Source organism: Stegostoma tigrinum, chromosome 29 (assembly GCF_030684315.1).
Source record: "Stegostoma tigrinum isolate sSteTig4 chromosome 29, sSteTig4.hap1, whole genome shotgun sequence".
In the NCBI taxonomy this organism is placed as follows: domain Eukaryota; kingdom Metazoa; phylum Chordata; class Chondrichthyes; order Orectolobiformes; family Stegostomatidae; genus Stegostoma; species Stegostoma tigrinum.
Genome location: NC_081382.1, coordinates 36,450,537 through 36,474,211, shown reverse-complemented (window position 1 = coordinate 36,474,211; position 23,675 = coordinate 36,450,537). Strand labels below are relative to the sequence as shown.

Genomic DNA, 23,675 nt, shown 5'->3' with positions numbered 1-23,675 from the left:
ACATTCCTCTGTGGATTACAGCTAATTACCAAAACAGATGTCAGAGTATTATCAGGGTGCAGGAAGTGAGAGAGGCAGTGAGTGTTCATATTCTGTCCCAGTATGTGTGTGCGCGTACGTGTGTAAGCATGTGTGTGCGTGTTTACATTTCTGTCTATAGGAACGAAGGATGGATCTCACAATCAGGCTCTATCCTGACCGTACCCAATTCAATACCCATACTCTTTCCAGCGCAGTTATGCCAACGTACTGCTTCTGCGGACTGAACCAACTTCGTCCTTATAAAAATTCTTTCAAGCTCAAAATGGGTTTTTTCACACACTTGAAGGGCAAAACTCACAACGGTAAATTTCCTCTCCCTATCACCAGCTCCCTCCCCCAGCTCACAGATCCCCAACCCCCGCCCCTCCACCCCAGCTCCAACAGTCTACATGGTGGATAATTGATGTTCAGAACTGCAAGCCAGCACAGCAGTGAATCTGCAGCACTGTGCTATTAGAGAAGCCAGTTCACTTGCTCTAGCCCATTATGTCCATGCAGATTCCAGTCATTTCCTTTCCAGTTCAACAGTAACAGTGTGTTTGTTAACTGCAGGCAAAATCTGGCTTGTCGTCAACATTTTGCTGATTACAGAGAGAGGAAGAGCAGAGTAAGTTCCCTTTGGTTGGGAGGGTCAAGGTTCATATTGGCACACACACACATCTCATTGTTCAGCAGGCCCTGAAGGTCCTGTAAATATCCTTTTGAAGGAGTGGTGTCATTTTTAGTAAAAGACCTTGTAAGCTAAAATTACTGGTGATTAAGTGTACACGAGTCCTCTTGATAATGACTATAACAAATCCTTTTCCCACTCACTTGTCGCCTCACTGCACTAATGCTCCTCACGTAAACACGGCTATCTTGGCAAGCTGATATGGCTGAGCTGGCTGGGGAGGGAGTGGTGTCGTGGTAATAACATTGCGCTGGACAACGAAAGACTTCGGGTAATGCTCTGGGGAGATGGGTTCAAATCTCAGCAAGCAGCTGGCAGAATCTAAATTCAATTAGACAGTGAGATCTCTGCCTTCCACTGTGCAAACGGATGTTGAGCTGAGCACCAGGAATTTCTAGAGTGAGAGGGAGGAAAATTAGGAGGATGATCAGCAGCTGGGTTTCTCATCCAAGAAAGACGGTGCAGGCGCGACGGGCTGCCTGACCTATTTTTGCACGCTCTTCCAATTGTGTGGATGATCCAAGATGGGCCTCCTGGAGTGCACTGTGGAGGAAACTGTTCCTCTTTCCTCATTCAGAGTGCCAGCTGCAACAGAATTAACCTTGGCACCTATATTCATGGAATTATTTGTGCCAAAGTGGGAAACCTGAACTAGGATTTCGGGAGCAGCCTTACCGACCTCCGGATGTCCCGAGAACTTTGCAGCTGCCTTTGAAGTGCAAGTAAATTTTTTCTTGCACAGCAAGATCCCACAATCATCCGATCATTATCTCACTGTGGTTATTATTTTTTAAAAATTGGTGCTATTTGAGGATATGTACTGTACCGTACCAGACAATGGACAGAACTTCCCTGCTCTCCTTCAGGATAATATCGTGGATTCTTTCATGTCCAGAGTGTGCACTTGGGACCTTGTTTTGACATCATTCTCATCCTTGAACACAGACGCAATTGTAAAAGTGTTTCTGCGCTGCCCTTCTAAATCTTGGTTATGGTCCAGAGGGAAAAAGCAGCAACTTTTGGAAATGATGGGACCGGTCCAACTGAAAAGTTCCACTCTCAGGCCTGCTCTCGCCACCGAAATGGTTCAATGTTAGAACAAGAAAGTGAGAAAGAGAACAAAGGAAACAAGAACGGAAAATCCAAAAAAGACTAAAAAAAGAGAGAGAAGTGAAAAGGAGAGAAGAGAGAAACAAAGAATGAGAAGGGAAGGAAGGAGAAAAAAAGAACACAGTGAGGGGAAAGAAATGGGAAGAGATTGGAGCAAAGACACAGAGAAAGAAAAAACTAGCAATTATATAAAGAATTTCACACCCTGTGGTTGTCACAAAACTCAAACCCCTAATTGACGGTTTGGTAAATTCAGGTCAGTGAACAATACAGGAAGTTCCCCGGTTTCACCACAAGTTTTCATTGGTTCATTTGGACATGGCGAACATCACAACCCGACCAGTGACCTGGGATAGGCTTGGGCAAAACAGCTACCAAACTCCACAATCCCAGATGGTCAACAAGGGCAGGATGGAGCTTAGCTACAATCTAACACCCCACCCCACCCCCCAGAGCCGAGCAGCCTGTCAATCTCCACTAACCGAGTGCTGCAAACCAACTAAGAGTGAACAAATTGCCCTGGCCAGGCTTCAGAGAGCGGGAAAAGGCGAGAGGACCCGATGCTCTGTGTGCCTTTCAGTAGTAAGGCAGTCAACACTGACTGATGCACAGAACAGCAATTCTAGAGAACTCCTTCCTCACTACCACACAAGGAAGATTCTTTGAAAGAGAAAACCTTCCTGCATTTGCTGCCAATATTCATTTTGTTGAAGGTGGCTGCAGTTTAGTTTCCCAGTATTGTGGCTTCCTTTTAGTCATTATATTTTTAACATGAGTGTCCTTGGGCAAAGTAGAAAAACACACAATAAAACATCTGTGCTGAAGATTACATATCTGTACATTCCCACAGCCAAGACGGTAAAGGGGGGGAAAAAAAACACAAGACTGGTCTTTCCATTTGTGCAATTCCCCGAATCTCAAAGCTCGCTCCAGGGCTTGAGCTGAAAGATCAAGGGCAGTACCAAGGAGCAGCTGCAGTCTCAGAGGTGCTGTCCTTCGAATGAGACGTCTGCTCTCACAGGTGGAGGCAAAACATCTCCCGAAGCTACTCCGAAGAGGAACAGGGGTCACGTAGAGAAGGGAAAAATCCACGCTGGAAGACGAGGTTGGGCAATGAGGCCTGGCTAGAGGCACCAGCATTCTCAGAAAAAGAAATTAGAGTTGTAGAATCCCTGCAGTGTGGGACCAGGCCATTCGACCCATCGAATCCACACTGACCCTCCTAACAAATGACCCTCTCACCCAGACCCACCTCCCTACCCTATCCCTGAAACCTTACATTTCTCATGGCTAATTCACTTACATGTCCCTGGACACTATGGGGCAACTTAGCACGGCCAATCCATCTAACCTGCACATCTTTGGACTGTGGGGGGAAACCTGCACAGACACGGGGAGACTGTGCAAACTCTGCACAAACAGTCACCCGAGGGTGGAACTGAGCCCGGGTCCCTGGTGCTGTGAGGCTGCAGTGCTAACCACTGAGCCACTGTGCCATCCAGTTGGGAAGAGGAAAATGGGAACCTCTCGAATGTGTTGGCTGCTTGTCAAGGAGTTGCCTGTCAACCTTACCTCTGAAGACAATGGCCCATTTGAGGAAAAATAAAAACACATGAAATAAAAACAATTCCTGTGGCCCCAACTAACGAAATCTATAAACAGAGAATTAAAGTGCACGCTCGATAGCGAGCTGACTAGGAACAGCTACAAGGTTGCCTGCTAATCTTTTAAGGAGCTTTAAAACACTGTTGGAGACGATGGTAGGAACAGATTCAATAAGAAGCAATTGAATGTGAACTTATAAAAGGTGAAAAACGTAAGTTCAGAAGGAAAGAATGGAGCTGATTGTATAGATCCACCAAAGAACAAGTATTCGCTCAATGAGCGGAATGGTCTCCCTGAGTGGAGTGCTGTTCTATAATTATTCACCTGCATTTGGGATCACATGAACACAACAACATATTCTTGTATTCGTACAGTCAATTCCTATTGACCCACTCACTCTGCAAGAATTGAATCTGATTAAAGACAACGGACAGCAAACCAAGAGTTATTAGGGATAGGTGACAAAAACTTTGCCACAAGCAGGTTCCAGACAGCTTAAAGAAGGATAAAAAAAGAGGCAGAGAAATGTCATAATAGAATTTCACACCTCAGTGTCCAAGCAGCAGAATCCAGAGTCCCCTTTAGTCGAGAAAATATTGGAATTGGAAACAGGCCAGGGGCCAGAATTGGAGGGGTGTAGAGTTCTCAATGGGTTGGAAGAGTTTACAAAGATTGAGAGACACAAGGGGATGGGGATTATCCAAACAGCATTGATATATACACTGGCACATCCCAAGGCATTTCTATGGGAAGAGATATGGACACCAAGCAAGGAGGAGGTAAAGAGGGCGATTATAAAAGACATGATATGAATGGGTTATGTTGCACAGTGGCTGAGGGATCTTGTATTTGTTAAGATTGGGTTTTGCAATGCATTTTCAAATTTAGTCCCATGGTAAAAATGTCACCCAAGACATCTGACAGCACCTGACTAGAATATTTAACCAAACTGACAAGAACTTTTTAAATAATATGATGAGTTGAGAAGGTGATGTTTTTGCAATCACATCAGAAGCCCGTACCTGTAAAAGTTGATTACATGTACATAGACAGACACACACACACACACAATATATATTTTATATATAGCCCTACACTCATCGCCAGGGCAGTAATGTGTTTAGTTAGTAATGTGGTAATGTTACTGGACTAGAAATCCAGAGGCTTAAGCTAATGCTGTGCTGACATGAGTTCACATCCCATAATGACAAGTGACTGTATTAAATTCAGTTTAAATGTGAAATGTAGTGTTAGTCTCAGTTGTTGTGACTGTAACAACTGATATCAATTACTGTTATAAACCCATCTGGTTCATTAATGTCCTTCAGGGAAGGAAATCTGCCATCCTTACCTGGTCTGGCCTAATGTGACTGCAGACCCACAGTGATGTGGGTGACTTTCATGTGACCTCTGACTCAGTTTGAGGGCAATTAGGGGTGGGCAATTTCTGGTTACTAACTATATCTGTAGATATGGGGATATCGTAGGAATATGATGTTGAGGTAGATGATCAGCCACGATCTGGGTCTGGTGTGGGAAGCTCTTTGAAAGATCAGTGTGGACAAGATGGGCCGAATGGCCTGCTTCCGCACTGTAGGGATTCTGTGGATCTAGAATGAGGAACAGGCTTGAGGGGCTGAATAGCCTAATTCGTTCTCCTTTGCTCCTAGAAGACCATGAAATCTTCAAAGGCCATTAACTAAATAAAACTGGCTAAGGCTGCAGGATGCGCAGCCCTGATGTTAACCTCCAACAGACTCAACATATGAGATTTGGAGACAACACGAGATTATGTTTTGAAGCATTTTTCTCCTCACTAAGTACAAAGGCAGAAAACCGCAGTGAATGTTTCCATATATGTCATGCCATATATGTTTTTTAAAAAAAGTGCAGACGCCCCACACATTCCCAGACACTCAAGGACAGTTTGAGATCTCGGGTGTTAGTTGTGAATCAAGGTTAAAAGTCTAACCCTCTGGCTCAGATGCTGCCAGTTCCACACTCAGCTCAACAGTGCAGGACTCCTGGCTGAGCGAGTTAGATCTAATTGTCTCCTCACTACCCATCATCTGAGATGTCAGAAGAGGCCCTGGGTGACAGTAAATGCTGCTGCAATACCATAAAACATTTCCCTATAAACGGATTTATGATTTCGATACACTCAGAGGTCAAAAGCTCCTTTTACTGCAGAATGCGTATAAATCCCTGCACTTCAGAAATAATTATTCTATGAGGTGAGGCAAAAATAACACCACACGGTGTTTGATGTATATGAATCATTCCCTTTTGAGAATATGATATGTTCAATCTGGAGCAAAGTGGTAACGTGTGTGTCTGTGTGGGGGTTCAAATATGGGTCATGTCCTCACAACTACTCCCACCCCCTTATAATAAACGCAAAGTACTGCGGACACTGGAAACTTGAAACAGCCAGAACAGTCTGAAGAAAACACAAAGTGTTAACTCTGTTTCTCTCTCTCTCCAGACCCACTGAGTTCCTCCAGTGTGTTTGCTAGACCCCTCCCAAGCCCCATTCTCGTGCTTGTTCAAAACAAAACATGAAAAATAAACAAAACAGACAGTGCTGGAAAAATTCAGCAGCACCCGTGGACAGAGAAACGGAGTGAGCATTCCGACTGTGGTCTGATTTCTCCAGCACCCACAGCAATTCATTTTAAAATCACACAACTGCGTTCAGGATTACAGAGGGCAAAGTTAAACATGGGACGGTACATACAGCAATAACAGAGTGCTATTACTATGCCTCATATCCCACAGGCAAAATATCATCTCATCAGCAAAACAGTGCAGCAATCAGTAACATCTCCATAGCAACTGCAGAGCTGGGTGAGAGAGAAAGCGAGATGTTTCCTTACCAGAAAGTAAGAAAGAACTGTAACAAACAAAAATAAACAGAGAATGCTGGAGAAACCCAGCAGGTCTGGCAGCATGTGAAGAGAGAAAGCAGGGTTAATGTTTTGACTCCAGTTCTTGAAAAAGGGTCATCGAGCTCAGAAAACATTAGGTCTGCTTTCGCTCTCTCTCTCTCTTTATACACTGCCCAGACTTGCTGAAATTTTCCAGCAATTGAATTCTGTTAAAAACCGAAAGAACTGCTGATGCAGCAAATCAGATACAAATACAGAGATTGCTGCTGGACCTGCGGAGCTTTTGCAGCGATCTCTGGAGAGAAATCAGAGTTAACGTTCCAAATCTACTGGACCCAAAACTTTAACTGATTTCTCTCCACAGGTGCTGCCAGACCTACTGAGCTTCTCCAGCAATTAAACCCTGCCTTCCTCACCCACAGACACTGCCAGACCTGCTGAGCTTCTCCAGCAATTAAACCCTGCCTTCCTCACCCACAGACACTGCCAGACCTGCTGAGCTTCTCCAGCAATTAAACCCTGCCTTCCTCACCCACAGACACTGCCAGACCTGCTGAGCTTCTCCAGCAATTAAACCCTGCCTTCCTCACCCACAGACACTGCCAGACCTGCTGAGCTTCTCCAGCAATTAAACCCTGCCTTCCTCACCCACAGACACTGCCAGACCTGCTGAGCTTCTCCAGCAATTAAACCCTGCCTTCCTCACCCACAGACACTGCCAGACCTGCTGAGTTTCTCCAACAATTTCTGATTTGTTTGTTTCGCACTCCAGCATCTTTGTGTGATAAAGTTTTTGTTTTTTTGGTCGTGGGGGGGGGGGTGCGGGTTGAGGGAGGGTAGAAAGTGTACCTCGGTGAGGGGCAGGTCGGGGTCCAGTTGGGTGAAGCTGTTCAGAACCACAGAGCTGGCATCTCCCGTCACTTCGAGCCTCACGCCGTCCCAGATCTGCTTCAGGCGCCGGGAGCCGTCAAACATCTTGTGCCCGCTGGCCGCGCACTCATTGTGCAGCTCCGGCCACATCAGGCGGACCATGGGCGAAGTCTGGTTTCTCTCGGAGCCCTCTCACTCACTCACTCAGAGTTTTCTGGTTTAAATCGCTGGTGAGAGAGACATTCTCCAGCCCCGGGGGCTGGAGAGGGGGGGGGGGGGGCGCTGACAGCTTGTACCACAGCGCTAGGCTGCCCCCAGCCTTTTATTACAAGGGAAGGCACGACTCCATCTCCTGGCCCCCTGTCCGAAATACACTGCAGCGCGGCTTCCAGCCCGAAATGAGATGTGGTAGGGAGTCACTGCGATAACACCCTGCCCAGGAGAGGCAGGACCATGATGTCAGTGCTGTGCAACCTCCCAACTCCGGACCGGAGTTTCACAGAGCGCCGGACTGGATTGAGTCCACAAACATAACCCCGTCCTCATCGAAACTAAGGCAGATGCTGCGAAGTTCATGCACTCGATGGAGCCCTGTGGGTTTCTTCGTCAAAGACGCACTGATCGTCACAGGCAAGAAAACAAGTCGGCCCGATGCAGCAGCAGATTGCTGCAGATGCTGGCAATTAGCTGACTAACAAGAATAAGCTGGGAATCACAGCAGGGTAGGCAGCATCAGAACTCTGATGCAGAATCATCTGAAGCGCTCTCTCCCTCCACAGAATGCTGCCTGATCCACTGTGATTTCCAGAAATTTGTTTTTGTTTTCAGTACAGAACTAGGCCATTCAGCCCATCTGCTCTACCATTCAATGAAATCATAGCTAATCTGATCATTAATACAGCACAGGAACAGTACCTTCAGCTTCCAAGCCTGCACTGATACATTTTGCCCTTCTGTAATAAAACTGCCTTCACTTACAGGATCCATATCCCTCTATTCCCTCAAACGCCACTCTCCTGCTGTAACCTTTGATTCCCTTGCTGATTAAAAATCTATCTGAACCTTGAATTATCTTAACACCCCAGCTTCGACAGCCTTCTATGGTAAAGAACTCCACTGATTCAGAGAAGAAATTCCTCCTCATTTCTGTGTTAAATGGGTGATCTTTTATTCTGACATTATGCCCTCTGGTCCTAGATTCTCTCATAAGGGTATATAATCTCTTCACGTCTACCCTGACAAGCCCTGTAAGAATTTTGTATGTTTCAATAAGGTTACCATTTATTCTTCTGAACTCCAATGAATACAGACCCAAGCGACTCAACCTCCCCTCTTAAGACATACCTGGTATAAGCCTAGTGAATCCTATCTGGATTGTCTCCAATGTCATGACATCTTTCCTGCAAGAGGGCTTAAAATTATTCACAGAATTTCAGATGTGTTCTCACTAGTGCCCTGTATACTTTCAGCAAAGCCTCCCTACCTCCAAACTCTGGTAACAAAGTGTGGAGCTGGATGAACAAAGCAGGCCAAGCAGCATCTCAGCAGCATTGGCCTTCTGTGTTCATCCAGCTCCACACTTTGTTATCTTGGATTCTCCAGCATCTGCAGTTCCCATTATCTCTACTTTCATACTCTATTCCCTTTGAAAGAATGGCTAATGTTCTGTTGTGACTGCAGCTACACTGTGGGGACTGCAAAAGTTTTAAGAAGGCAACTTCTTGAGGGCAATAAAATGTTGACCCTGCCAGCAACAACTGTGCTCCATAAACAAATAAAGGGTAAATTACACAGAGAAGTTACTCAGGTGCCTAGATATACACGGAGTTGAATATTGGTTTAGCAGGTAGCCCACTTACCTCTGAATTACGGGGTCCTGGGAATAAACCCCACTCCAGTATTTGAGTACAACAATCCACTGAGGGAGTGCTACACTATTGGCAGCGCTGTCTTCAGCCAGGACATGGATCTGAGTCCTCACCTACTTGCTCAGGGAGATGTAAAAGATCCCATGGCATTATCATGAAGAAGGGCAGGGCATTTAACTCCAGAGCAGTGAACAATATTTATCCCTCAATCAACATCACAAAAGCACTTTATATTTCCATGGATGTGGGTATCACTAACACATTTATTGCCCATCAATGTTAATCACACTGCTGTTGGTCTGGAGTCACTTATGGGTCTGGCCAGATAAAGATGGCAGATTTCCTTCCCTAAAGTGAACCAAGCAGGCTTTTATAATAACAGTCACATGATCAGATTTTACTGGATTTAAATTCATAATCGGATTTAAACCAGCACATTAAGACTTGGATCGACAAACAGGAGGCTGGAAGAGCACAGCAGGCCAGGAAGAATCTGGAGGGAAGGAGCTGTCAATGTTTCGGGTATTTCCCTTCTTCAGGACCGGCCTAAATGAGGTTAATACCTGAAACGTTGACTGCTCCTTTCCTTTAGATGCTACTGTGCTCTTCCAGCCTCCTGTTTGTCTGCTTTGGATTTCAGCATCTGCAGTTTTTTTTTGTCTCTGCATTAAGACTAGAATCCTAGATTATTAATCCATGAGGAGAAACCACTACACAATCACCTCCCTTTTGTGATTACATTATTAATTACATTGCTCTTTATGGGAATTTGCTGGGTCCAAAAAAGCTGCCATGTTTTCTATATTACAGCAGACACTACACTTAAAAAAAAATTGGCTGTAAAGTACTTTGGGACATCTGTTAGCTATGAAAAACTCCATGCTAATGCAAGAGTTCTGTTTTTACTTTAAATATGACAACATTTGCTGCTCCAACTACTCTGGAATCCAAACTGTACTAGCTTCCTTGACAGTTTCTAGAGCTGTGTACTTCAAGCAATTCTGTACTGGAAAATTGCTACAAATGCTGACTGGCATAGTCCAGAGGGTCGCTTTAGCGTCTTCAGTCCATCCTTGATACAAACCCAGTCCAGTGTCATCTGCCAAGCAGGTGAAAATGCTGCCAAATGTCTGGAGACAGCAGCAGAACCAATATGTTTTTAAAAAAACTCGACAGATACAAAACTCGACGCCTGATGAGGTGCTGAGGAACAGACAGCTACGAGGGTTGCTACAGGAAGGATATCATCAAACTGAAGGGGGTTCGGAAAAGGTTTACCAGAATGTTGCTGGGAATGGAAGGTCTGAGTTATAAAGATAGGCTGGATAAGCTGGGACATTTTTCCATTGGTACATAGGAGGTTGAGGGGTGACCTTACTGAGTTTTATAAAATCACGGCGGGCATAGATAAGGTGAATGACAAGGGTCTTTTCCCCAGGGTGGGGGAGATCATAACTAGGGGACATATTTTTATTGGCAAGAGGAGAAAAATTTATAAAGCATGTGAGGGGCAACATTTTTACACAGAGAGTAGCTCATGTGTGGGATGAACTCCGAGAGGAAGTGGTGGATGCAGGTACAGACACAACATTTAAAAGACATTTGGATAAATTTATAGGAAGGGTTTGGAGGGGTATGCACCAAGCATAGGCAGGTGGGACTTGTTTAGTCTGAGAAAATGGTTGGCGTGGACTGGTTGGATTAGAGGGTCTGTTGCTATGCTGTATGACTCTATGACTGAAGCTGAAAGGGAGCCTCTTAATTTCATTTCAGAATCTCTTCCTTTTCCTCACATAAACCTGATGTGTTAACAGAATGTGATGTTCATGGAGTTTCCATCCTCAATCCGTCTGCTATGAGGTTGCTTTATAAATGCACAATGTTATTTTGGGCTTTTTGCTGCCCCCTATGGTCAGCTCCAGAACAACATTCCCTTCAAGCCGAAGAACTAAATAAACAGGAGCTGAAGTGGGTCATTTGTCCTTTAGGACCAGTTCCATCAATTCAACAAAATCACGACTGATCTTTGACTTCAACTTCATTTTCATGCATGACCCTCATTCTATATATTCAAGAATTTGTCGAGCTGCTTCTTGAATATACTCAGCAACTGCGATTATAAAATGTCACTTTCTCAGCTGGGAGGTGGTACGAGGAAGCTAGTAAATAAAGAAATTGCATTTATATAATGTCTTTCATGACCTGATGATGTCGTAAAGCACCTGACAGCCAATGAGGTAATTCTGAAATGTAGGAAACATGGCAGCCAGTTTACGCACAGCAAGATCCCATGAACAGTGTGAGGCAAAAGGTCAGTTGGTCCTGTTTTTGTGGTATTAGTGGAGAGATAAATATTGCAATAATTCCTTGAGAGGGTAGAACAATAGAATCAGTTGGTGGCACGGAGATGCCACACTGAGGGAGTCTGCGGTGGGGGGGGGAGGCGCACTCTCTCAGCAGACTTAAAAACCAAAGCCTCCATCACCTGCTCACATGAGTGTGCAGGATCCTGTTTTGAAAGGAGATCTGGTAGGGGAAAATTGCCTCAAATTTGTCAAATATCCCTCAGTTCCTTGTGGGATCTTGCTGTGCACAACTTGGCTGCTGCTTTTTCGACAGCACAGCAGTGACAATGCTCTTGAGAAATAGCTATCATTCACTGTAGGGTTGGCTGGTTGTGGGGGGAGGGGTGTTGGGGGGGTTCGTGAGTATTTTTACCCCCCTTCTCTCTCTCTTCACCTCCACAAACCCACCCCGTGTTCATTGACTGGGTCAATGATCCAAAACAACCTATGTGTGTCTGACCAGCCGCCCTAAGGCAGAGACAGCACGTGGCTTCCCCCTTGAAAAAGGAACTGTTTGCAGGATCAAGGGGAAATTGGATCAGTTGAGTAGTCAGTCCAGGTGAGATGGGGTGAATGGCCTCCTTGTGAGCTATATGATTCTATATGATCCTATAGGCAAGCCTGGAAGGGCAACACACAATCCTACCTCTGCAGAAGGGTCACTGAACCTGAAACGTTAACTGTTTTTTCCTTCACAGATGCTGCCAGACCTGCTGAGCTTTTCAAGCAACTTCTGTTGTTGTTGTTTTATATATAAGGCTGCCTGTACCTGGCTGGGTTAACTGATATCCTGAGATAAACTCTACCCAGCAGGATGGAAAGAACTGATCCCTTGGGAAACCGTCATGTATCTCAGACATTGTAAGTACAAAGTAATAAACCTTTATGAAATATTCTGCTGAAGACTTCATGGATGCTTTGTTGCCCATATCGCATTGGTAACCCAGAATGAGAAGGATTGATGGCAGTGAATCCGAGCAAGGCATCTCAGAGGTTCAAGTCAACACAGCTCCAATGCATCACCCCAACAGAACTTGGAGTGCACAAGCCTGGTTTGGTTCTGCTGTCACCTGAAATTTGCCCTCAGCTGCACTACACAGGGATCCAGAGAGACCATCCAGCCTAGTCATTTTGCTTGGGGAAATTAAAGCCAATTTTCTCATCCTTTAGAATCACAGAATCCCTACTGTGTGGAAGCAGGCCATTTGGCCCGCACTGACCTTGGCCCGCACTGACCTTCTGAACAGCATTCGAACCAGAACAGCACCCCACAAAACCAGACCCTATCCCTGCATTTCCCATGGCTAACCCACCTAGCTTGCACATTCCTGGACACTATGGGGCAATTTAGCCTGGCCAATCCACCCTCACCTGTGCACCATTGGACTGTGGGAAGAAACCAGAGTCAAGCCACACAGACATGAGGAGAATGTGAAAACTCCACACAGACAGTCACACGAGAGAGGAATCAAACTCAGGTCCCTGGCGCTGTGAGGCAGCAGTGCTATCCACTGAGCCACCCCTGGTGACACAGAGGCTGGGATCAGTTCTCTGGACAGGCTGGGACCACACCCATGTCGTGCTTTGCACAGTCTATCAGTTAGCACAATTCACAGAATCACAGCACTGTTACAACACGAGAGGCTATTCGGCCTGTTGTGCCCGTACCAGTCCCCAAATCAGCATTTCATTTGGTGTCACTCTGCCAGCTAATTTCCCTTAGAATGCTTTGCACCAGCGTCTCAGACAATGCATTTCAAAGCTTAATGCCATGTTGCATGAAAACACTTTCCCCCATGTTGCTTTTGTTAATTGGTATCCTCTGGATCTTGATCTTTCCACTAATGGGAACAGTTTGCCCCTGTCTACTCAGTTTAGATCCCTGGTGATTTTGAACATCTTGATCTGAAATGGCTTCCCAGCCTTCTTGCTATCTCCAAGGAGAACAGTCTCAGTCTTGCACAGCACTGTAAGTACCCACTTATCTCACCCAAGTGAATGTGTCTGACCAATGATTATCAGCAGGCACAACAAATGGCACACCCCTGCCAATACCTCTATCCCATCTTATTCTCTCTCAGGCACCCCTCCCCTTCCCCAAGCCTAAAACCATTCAGAAACAGGGTACTGCAACTGTGCGTGAACATATATGAACGTAAGAAACAGCAGCAGGAATAGGCCATCTGGCCCCTTAAGCCTGCTCTGCCATTCAATAAAATCATGGCTGATCTTTTCATGACCTGCCCACTCACCACAAACCTTAATCCCTTTGCTGTTCAAAAGTCCATCCATCCTAGCCATGAAAATATCTGCCAGAAAGGAAAGGAAACCCAAGGTTGGTCTCCATTTTTGACCATTCCGCAATTCACAAGATCCTGATGGATGGGACCCAATGGAAGACTGTGTTTGACACCAGAATCGAAGGCGATCCAAATGTAATCTGGGAACATGGAATGCTGTTACAATTCCACTGTTCCTACAGACCCATTTTACATCCGTTCAATCTCGTTACAGCAGTTCATTTGTAGTGAACTATTGCCAAACCTGAAAACTACACTTAAACCAAATTGGTTTCCTGTCACTTGCAACAACCACAGGAACTTTCAATTCTGCTCAACACATCTCTCTAAGCTGTGTACGGTACAAAGGAGATAGGTCCCTGCTGGCAAACAGTGCAAGCCAGTTTGGGAGAGGTTTGTGAAAGCAGGGGAGGAGAGGGAAGAGATAGAAGGAAGCTTTGGTTGGTTCGCTCGCCGAGCTGGTTCATTACTTTGCAGACGTTCCATTACCTTGCTGGGTAACATCATCAGTGCAGTTGACGATGTTACCCAGCAGGATAATGGAAGTAATGAACCAGCTCAGTGAGCAAACCAATCACAGCTTCCACAACCCGAGCTACAAATCTACTCAAGAACCTCACAGATAGATAGAATTCAGCAGCAAGTTCCAGAGAACAGAAACACAGTGGCTGAGCAAGTGGATCTGGGTAGAGTTTGAAAGGAACAGCGATGAATGGATACCTGAATCAGATGGAGTGGACGGCTGAGAGCAAGCCAGCTGGTGAGGAACTCAAAATGGGCAATGCCATGGAGAGAACTGAAAACAAAGGATGCCAAATTTGAAGTCAATCCACTAATGGCCTTTAAAGACAATGGGGATGATGGTGCTTGGAGACAATGGGAGAGCACAGTAGTGATACATATATGTGGACACATGTATGTATGTGTGTGAGCATGTCTATTGTTTGTGTGCATGTATATGTGTGTATACATGCATGTATACATGTTTGTGTTTACGTGTGTGTATGTGTGTACACATGTGTACATGTTGAGTACATATGTATGTGTACATGTGTGCTTGTATGCATGGGTGTGTCTATGTTTGTATGTGTGTGTGTGTGTGTGTGTGTGTTTGTGGGTGTGTCTGCGTGTGTGGGTGTGTCTGTGTGTGTGGGTGTGTATATGTGCGTAATATAGTTCAATGAAGTTGACAGATGGGTAAAGTTGGATACAGGCCAAAGCTGAGCCCATATGTCTGGGTGACTGAGATGATAATGATGAGGGTAGTGAACACATTGTGAGGTCAGACCAGATAAAGATGGCAGATTTCTGTCCTTAAAGGGCATTTGAGAAGGAGGTGGGTTTTTAATAACAACTAATGGCCCAATAATGGGTCCAGGTGTATAATTCTCACATTGACACAGTACAGAGGTTCATCCCAAAGAAAAGAAAGGTTATCCGGGGTGGGATTAGACAGCCATGGCTGACAAAGGAAGTCAGGAAATATATCAAAGAAAAAGAGAGAGCCTATAAAGTGGCCAAGAGCACTGGGAAATCAGAAGATTGGGAAGGCTACAAAAACAAACAGAGGATAACAAAGAGAGCAATAAGGAAGCAGAAGATCATATATGAAGGTAGGCTAGCTAGTAATATTAGAAATGATAGTAAAAGTTTCTTTCAATACATAAGAAACAAATGAGAGGCAAAAGTAGATATTGGGCCGCTCCAAATTGATGCTGGAAGGCTAGTGATGGGAGATAAGGAAACAGCTGAAGAGCTTAATAAGTACTTTGCATCAGTCTTCACAGTGGAAGACATGAGTAGCATCCAAACAATTAAGGAGAGTCGGGGGCAGAGTTGAGTATGGTAGGCATTACAAAAGAGCAAGTGCTAGAAAAGCTAAAAGGTCTAAAAATTGATAAATCTCCTGGCCCCGATGGGCTACATCCTAGAGTTCTGAGGGAGGTGGCTGAGGAAATAGTGGAGGCTTTGGTTGTGATCTTTAAAGTCACTGGAGTCAGGGAAAGTTCCAGATGACTGGAAAATTGCTGTTGTAACTCTCTTGTTTAAGGAAGGATCAAGACAAGAGATGTAAAATTATAGGCCGATTAGCCTAACCTCGGTTGTTGGTAAAATTCTAGAATCCATTGTTAAGGATGAGATTTCTAAATTCTGGAAGTGCAGGGTCAGGTTAGAACAAGTCAGCATGGATTTAGTAAGGGGAGGTCGTGCCTGACAAACCTGTTGAATTCTTTGAAGAGGTAACAAGTATGTTAGACCAGGGAAACCCAGTGGATGTTATCTATCTAGACTTCCAAAGGCCTTTGATAAGGTGCCTCATGGGAGGCTGCTGAGCAAGGTGAGGGCCCATGGCATTCGAGATGAGCTACTGGCTTGGACTGAGTATTAGCTCTGACAGAAGGCAGAGAGTTGGGATAAAAAGCTCATTTTCAGAATGGCAACTGGCGACAAGTGGTGTCCCGCAGGGTTCAGTGTTGGGGCCACAGCTGTTCACTTTATATATCAATGATCTGGATGAAGGGACTGGGGGCATTCTGGCAAAGTTTGCCGATGATACGAAGATAGGTGGACTGGCAGGTAGTACTGAGGAGGTGGGGAGGCTGCAGAAAGATTTAGACAGTTTAGGAGAGTGGTCCAGGAAACGGCTGATGAAATTCAACGTGAGCTAATGTGAGGTTTTGCACTTTGAAAAAAAGAATACAGGCATGGACTATTTTCTAAACGGTGAGAAAATTCATGAAGCTGAAGTACAAAGGGATCTGGGAGTGTTGGTCCAGGATTCCATAAAGGTTAACTTGCAGGTAGAGTCCATGATGGGCCGAATGGCCTTACTTCCACTCCTATGTCTTATGGTCTTATAATGTGAGAGATACCAGAGGGTGGTAGTGACAATGCCTGCATTGAGGCAGGTATGAGTACAATTCAGAATCAGCAGCACAATGCGTACCTAGGGCAGTGCAGAGGTGGTGGACTGTGAGAGCCCTGGGCACAGCTGTAACATTGAACAATACCGATTCAGTACATCTCGATTGGAGAGTCTCAAACGAGAAGCAGTGTGAGAAAGACGGCAGAATAATTCTGAAACAAGACCTGAAAGTGCTCCCCCATCAGTGACCTCCATGTAATCAATCCGTGATGCCCCACACTGGTGTTCCACTGCTCAAACACCCTCTCCAAACACAGGGTAACTCAAGAAGAGCAGAATCTACAATTGGACAAGGGGAGTTCAATGCTATCACAAACATGAAGCTGTACATCTTTAATTCCAATGACTACACTGAGGGCTCCTTTATCTGAGCACCTATTAATATCACTTTCCAGTCTGGCAAGTTCCTCAGAACCCACATTGACAAGAAATGAGGAGAATGTGACTGAGATGTTCAGGAAACACCCAATGGAAACATTCAGGATATTCTTGAGATGCAGTTCATTGGTATCGATGAAACGTGGTATAAGTCAATAGACATTTTTAGCACAGCACATTCTCTGAAGATTTGAGAACTGCACGTGGATCGATATTGCACAACAACAGTGACGTGGTGTAACAGTTCTGTGAAACATTCCGACAAATGAAAACTCCAGCAGTTTCGGTCCACTAATCCAGCAACTCTATGGTTTATAAATGAGTGCATGTGTCAATGTCTTTTAAAAGCAAGATCATGCAGCTGTCATGTTGTAAGGTCATATACTTAAGACCTATTGTAATAAATGGCTGGTTAGCTACTCAACTGTGGAAGGTTTCACAAGGCGACCTGTGGCCTTGTCCCACCTTCCTCTAAAATACATACACAATCACTTCCAGCAAGAGTGTCCTAGACTGAACTTGAGCAAAAAAAATCCACAGTCTGACACTTCAGTGCAGCACTGAAGGAGGGTTCTATGGTCAGAGATGCTGTCTTCTTGACGACACGTTGAGTGGGGAGTGTCTCCTGAGGTAGATGTGTCAGGCTCCAAAGCACTAATCCAAAGAAGAGCAGGAGACCTGTCCCTGCGTCCTGACCAATATTCATCCCTCGATCAACATCAACAGATAATCTGGCATTATCATATTGTTGTTTTTAGGAGTTTGCTTTGTGCAAATTGGTAATCATTAACAACAATGATTGCGCTCCAAAATTATTTCATTGCTTGTAAAGTGCTTTGGGATAGCCGGTGGACGTGAAAAGCACTATATAAGTGAGAGCCTTTCAGTTTCTTTTTCTGTCCAGTGATCTCAAGTCAGAATCTAGGAGAATGCCTGGTAAATAGTCTTTGTCCATTGAGGAACACTGGACCCAGGTATGAGACTTCACGCAGACACCTACTCTGGCTGAGATTGACAAACATATTACGGACAAGGACCCTCATGTGGGGTCTTCCTGTTCTGTACTGTCTAGTGTCCCCTTGTAACATATGCTCCTTTGTCGGTATAACTTAGCGTCCCTCTTTCAGTGTGGTTTCACCATGATACAGTTCACGGTTCACCAAGGTTCCCCTCGGTTATCACTTGTGTGAACCAGTTGTTCAGGTTGTAAAGCTGTACAGAATGCACAGGGCTGGTTAATCTTCACAAAACCGTGCTGCTTCACTGACTTTCCTGTGACTTTCTTTGACCTTCTCCCCCAAGCAGCTCAAAACATAAATTATTTACTCCGATCGTGTTTGACTCTCCAGCCTCAAGAGTGAGGGGCCCATATCCCACCAGACACTCTCGTGAGGAGGAGGTGGGGATGGGTAGAGCTGTTTTCTGCTCCAAACAGGTGCCTGAGGGGAATGGTGAGGTGGCAATCTTTAATGGCTCACGGGATGTGGCAGTTGCTGGCCAAACCAGCTGTGTCCCCCGTCCATAACTGTCCCTGAGGTGGTGAGCGGTCATCTTGAATTGTTTCTATCCATATGCTGTTAGGGGAGGGAGTTCCAGGATTTCGATTTAACGATATATTTCCAAGTCAAGGAGCTGGCTTGAAGGAGAATGGAGTGCGATGGTGTTCCCAAGAATCTGCTGCCCTAGTCCAGCTCCTTGCCCAATGAAGCTCAGTCTTAAATTAGCTTGGGAACTGTGGAATTGAGCAAGTGTTGAACCAGTAACAAACAATAATGCTTCATCCTGTACACAGCACGGAAATCCACCATCAATAAACATTCCAGGGTCAGAGATTTTCGCATTCAATCTAACTGCGCATCAGCCGCACACATAGAAACTGCTGGACACAGCAGCTCTGTCGGTGGCTCACATAAACAAGGCCCATAACTGGCTTGGTTAGACATTCAGCTCCAAGCCAGGGGCTAAAACCACCCACCAGCATCTCTCCTGCAACTACTGAGATAGAACCACGCAGCATCAGCAGTGATTAACTCACAGTGTGCAGTCTGGTTGTTTCAGCTCTGAGCAGTATGGCTCCTGAAGCTGTTCTAACTGGGATGGGATGGTTAGTTTGTGCCTCAGTGGATAGCATGCCTGTCTCTGAATCACAAGGTTCTGGGTTCAAGGCACCAGGTGGGTATTGAAGGAGTTTGACAAGAGTTTGATGAATATGTGGATGAACACGTTGGTATTTTACAAAGAAGTTGGACCTTTTGCCACCTGGCACGTCATGTTCTGTGTAATAAGGCTCATCATCTAGCAGTTACAAAGAAGGCTGGCCTCAGCTCGAAGAACCCAGGCTCGAGCACAATCAACCAAATGCTACACCATCAAGGTGCCACCATTAAAAGTGACATGAAGCCAAAGCCCATTCTGCTGACTTCAGGTGGATCTAAGTGGCTATGTCCAGGAGAAAATCTTCCCAGCGACCTGGCTAATCAGTGCCCAAACCAATGGCACAAAAATTTTAAAAAAATCTGGTCAATGTGGTGGCAACGAGGCAAGGGCTGGGATGGAGCCACTGCAGAAGAGAGGAGGGAACCAGTCAGTCTGCATTCCCGGGGGAGGGGGTAGTGATGAGAGATTGAGGGGGTGTCAGTCAGTCCTGGGGCGGGGGGGGGTAAGACACAGAGGGAGTCAGTCTTTTCACTAAAGGGCAGCACGGTGGTTCAGTGGTTTGCAATGCTGCCTCACAGCGCCAGGGGGGCCGGTTCGATTCCACCCTCGGGCGCCCGCCTGTGTGGAGTCTGCACTTCTGTCTCAGTGAGCTTCATCTGGGTGCTACGGGTAAGTGGGCTAGCCATGTTAAATTGCCCCATAGTGTCCAGGAATGTGTAGGTCGGGTGGGTTAGCCATGGGAAATATACGGTTACAGGGATAGCATGGGGTGGTGGGTTGGTGTGGATACAATGGGCAGAATGGCCTGCATCCTCACTGTAGGAATTCTATGGTCCCTACTGCATTGCTGTTTGTGGGAACTTGCTGTGCAGAAATCGGGTGCCACTGCTTTTTACATTGCATTAGCAGCTGTACTTCAAAAACACTTCTTTGACTGAAAAGTCGCAACAGGAAAAGACCACTGTATACTGTCTATCAGTAACAGGCCATTGAGGAGCTGGAAACTATCGAACCCCTGGGGTGAGTGTGTGCACCTGACAAAGAATGTATGTTGTGGAGATCAACAGCATTCAAACTCTATTGTGGTCACATGGTGCATGGAGAAAAGCTTATTTCTATTGCACTTCTTGTAATTTCTGATTAGAAATATTTTGCCCTTAGTTGCATACCTACCGTAAAGTGAATATAGTAAATACCAAAACCATTGTATTTGCATTTAGTGGAATGTGCTGTATGGAGACAAGTTGAATTTGATTGCAAACTGTACAATGTAACATTTTGTGATGTATTTTCATATATTTATGAATAAAGAATATTCTTGGCAAATTAAAGAATGTACTGTACTCTGAGATGTCCAGTGGTCATGAAAAGCAGTACAGAAATGCATGTATTCCCTTGTTCGGTTACTGTGAACTGGTAATTGACTATTACACATTATTTTTCTCTATTTATTGCAGACAAGGATTTGGCTTGGCTGGGGATCTATTCGATTAGTAAGATGTACTAACGACAATGCATTTGTTATTGACATTTCAGAAGATTGTTTCTAGAACTGATTTTGGAGATATTTTGCCATACCAGGGTGGGAATCCCCTAAGCGGAAGATGGGGGATTGCCCTGAACAAGGGGAAAACATCAGCTTCTTCCTTGCAGAGACTGAGTGAGTGAGCGAGCGAGCAGGTTGGAGAAAGGGAAGGCTTGCTGTAATTGGCCTCTGTGTTTCTTAGCTGGAAGCAGTACATATTAGCCCAGCGTTCTTTGCCCCAGTGACTCACACTGGAAAGTGCATACTAGGATATCACACTCAGCTTGATTCCTCACCACCTGCCACTGCAGATGCCAACAATGAGTCACAGCAGCAGGCTGTGGCTTCTGAGTCAGAAAGCTGTGGATTCAAATCCTGTTTCAGCACAAAGTCTATGTTGATGCCCCAGCCTGGCACTGAAACAGGTACAGCCCTGTTGGAAGTGCCATCTTTCGGATTGTGCTTTCAAGCAAATGTTAAAAAGATCCTCTGGCAGGATCTGAAGAACAGCAGGGGAGCTTTCACTAGAGTCCTGCCTAACATTAATTCCTCAAACAATACCTGAAATCTCACTCATAATTGTTTTTTTTACCATTTGCTGTGTGTAAATTCACTGCCACATTTCCTGCATTTCAACAGTGATGAATGCTAAAATGGGAGTAATTCATTGGTTGCAGAGCAGTTTAGCATGTGCTGAGCTTAGGGAAGTCGCTATATAAATGCAGATACTCAAAAAGTTGAGGTTTACGCCAATTCAGTGGGTTAATGGCGCCTGTTAAATCAAGACCGCCAGGCAAGACCAGATACATGCAACATTTTCAAAAATATTTCCAATTCAAAATCTGAAGTTTCCTTTCTAATTCCTCATTTGTTTTTTCATGTGCAGAGTTTAGACTGAAGCACCACCTTCAGTTTGTTTGAAATTGCAGTGAAGGTCACCACACAGTTACTGATGTACATTAATAATCACCAGGGAAATGGGTTCTGGTTCTTCAATCCAGACCAGTTCCCAGTGAGCAGTCATTGCAATCATAAAATTGTTAATGCCACAGCCACATTCTCCAGAAAGCTGGGCTGAGAGCTTGGAAAATGAATGTGTTCCTCTCAACTCTGTACTTCATTCTTAAAAAGGAAAAAGGTTAAAAGCATCACTAACGCAGTAATCATAGATATCAGGTCCCATTTTATATATAACATCGCAGACAAGTGGGAGCCTGTCATACACAGAAATGGCTGGGGCAGCATGTAGCTGGGAGCACATTACACATGGGACAATACAAAAGATTGGAATAAGACAAATAAAGGCAACATAAAACATGAAAGAAATATTTCTCATTGAGAAATGTCACTAAAGCTTTTTATTTGTTCAGTCTTTTGCAACGGGTGGAGTACATAATGTACTCAAATCAGCCTGTGTTTGAAGATCAAAAGAAAATGCTGACTGTTAGATGTGATTCTATGATCAGGAAACACTTGCTGAACATTCTGAGAGCTTTAGTAACTATGACAACTTCCAATTGAAGATAATCACTCATGCTGATGTACAGTTGCTTGAGGAAGTATGCCCTATGTACAGGTATGATCCCATTCTTTGCAAGCAACAGAAAACGTTCAAATTTCGTGCCGCTTTAGAATTACCCCGGATTTGGGGAGTCTTTCTCCATGGCAATACTTTAGCCAATCAGAATTGACTGGCCAACCAATTGCTACCCTTTATTGTTGTGGCATAAGTTGTTGTGATTGTTTGAAATTTGGCATTCTTGCATTTGTCCCTGAGCGAAAGCTTGAGCAAAATAACTCTCTTATCAACAGTATTCAAGTTCTGTATTGCCAAGAGACTTCACAAAATTAATATTTGAATATTAATTGTAATTATGGGCACCTTTCCACTGCATTAAAACCACAGATACTCATTTTGTACAGGTATCTTCTGGATGCCTTTGCCCGGCCACTTGGGGTTGGATTCAATCCCGCCTCCTGAGGAATAGAGTACCTCATGAAGACCCCATGGAGTCCTTTTGGAAACACGGCTAAATATCATCCTGACAAACCCTTGTGTTGAGTTAGCTACATCAGATCTGGCTCATAATGGGAGGGATGCAGGTGGAGCAATGAAAATGGAAAGGTTTATTTATCATTGACTGTCGGCATAATCAGATTCTTGGCATCTTTTCTTCTCAGGCAATCCCTCAAGACTGAGGATAGCTTCTTTCCACTCTGGTACTGAGGCAACTGAGTAATCCAACGCTAGATGCTAAATACTAAGGGGAATAGGTTTAAACTGAGAGGAGGAAAGTTTAAAGGAGATGTGCGAAGCAGCTTTTTTACACAGAGGATGGTAGGTGCCTGGAACACGTTGGTAGAAGCAGAGATGTTAGCAAGATTTAACAGGCATTTAGACAGACGCTGACCAGACAGGAAATAGATGGATATGGATCCATGTGTAGGCAGATGGGATTAATTTAGAATGGCATTCTATTCATTTCTGGGATGTGGGCATTGCTGGCTGGCCAGCATTTCTTGCCCGTCCCTAGTTGCCCTTGAGAAGGTGGCGGTCCTCCTGCTGGGGGTTGACCGACAATGCTATTAGCGGCTATTACGTGGGCCAAAGGGTCTACTCATTCACGATGGGGGCACTGCTGACTAGGCAAACATTTACTGTCCATCCCTAATTGCTCTGATAGCAGTTAAAAGTTAACCACGTCTCTGTGGGTCTGGAGTTACATGTAAGCCAGGCCAGGTAAGGATGGCAGTTTCCTTCCCTAAAGGGCATTAGTGAACCAGATGGGTTAGACTCTTTAATTCCAGATATTTCTGGAATTCAAATTCCACCATCTGCCATGGCAGGATTCAAACTCGGGTCACTGGAACATTACCTGGGTCTCTGGTTTAACAGTTCAGTGATAATACCTCTAGGCCAATGCCTCCCAATCACTGCTGTACTGTTCTATGTTCTAAATCTGTACACCATGCCACAGGTGGAGAAGGTAG

General features: G+C 44.9%; 1 protein-coding gene across 5 annotated transcripts in view; it reads right to left on the bottom strand.

The window, feature by feature from the left end:
* The window catches only part of LOC125465337 (ral guanine nucleotide dissociation stimulator-like), a 178,638-nt gene that overhangs the window by 48,494 nt on the left and 106,469 nt on the right, over positions 1–23,675 (bottom strand). For 3 of the 5 annotated variants that reach the window (XM_048558680.2, XM_048558676.2, XM_048558675.2), the window contains exon 1: positions 7,165–7,582. The exons of the other annotated variants lie outside the window; for them this stretch is intronic. In XM_048558680.2, coding sequence (XP_048414637.2) covers positions 7,165–7,347 — 183 coding nt within the window. In that variant the 5' untranslated portion in view covers positions 7,348–7,582. Of the gene's footprint in view, positions 1–7,164; positions 7,583–23,675 lie in introns of those variants that run through there. 5 annotated transcript variants of the gene reach the window in all.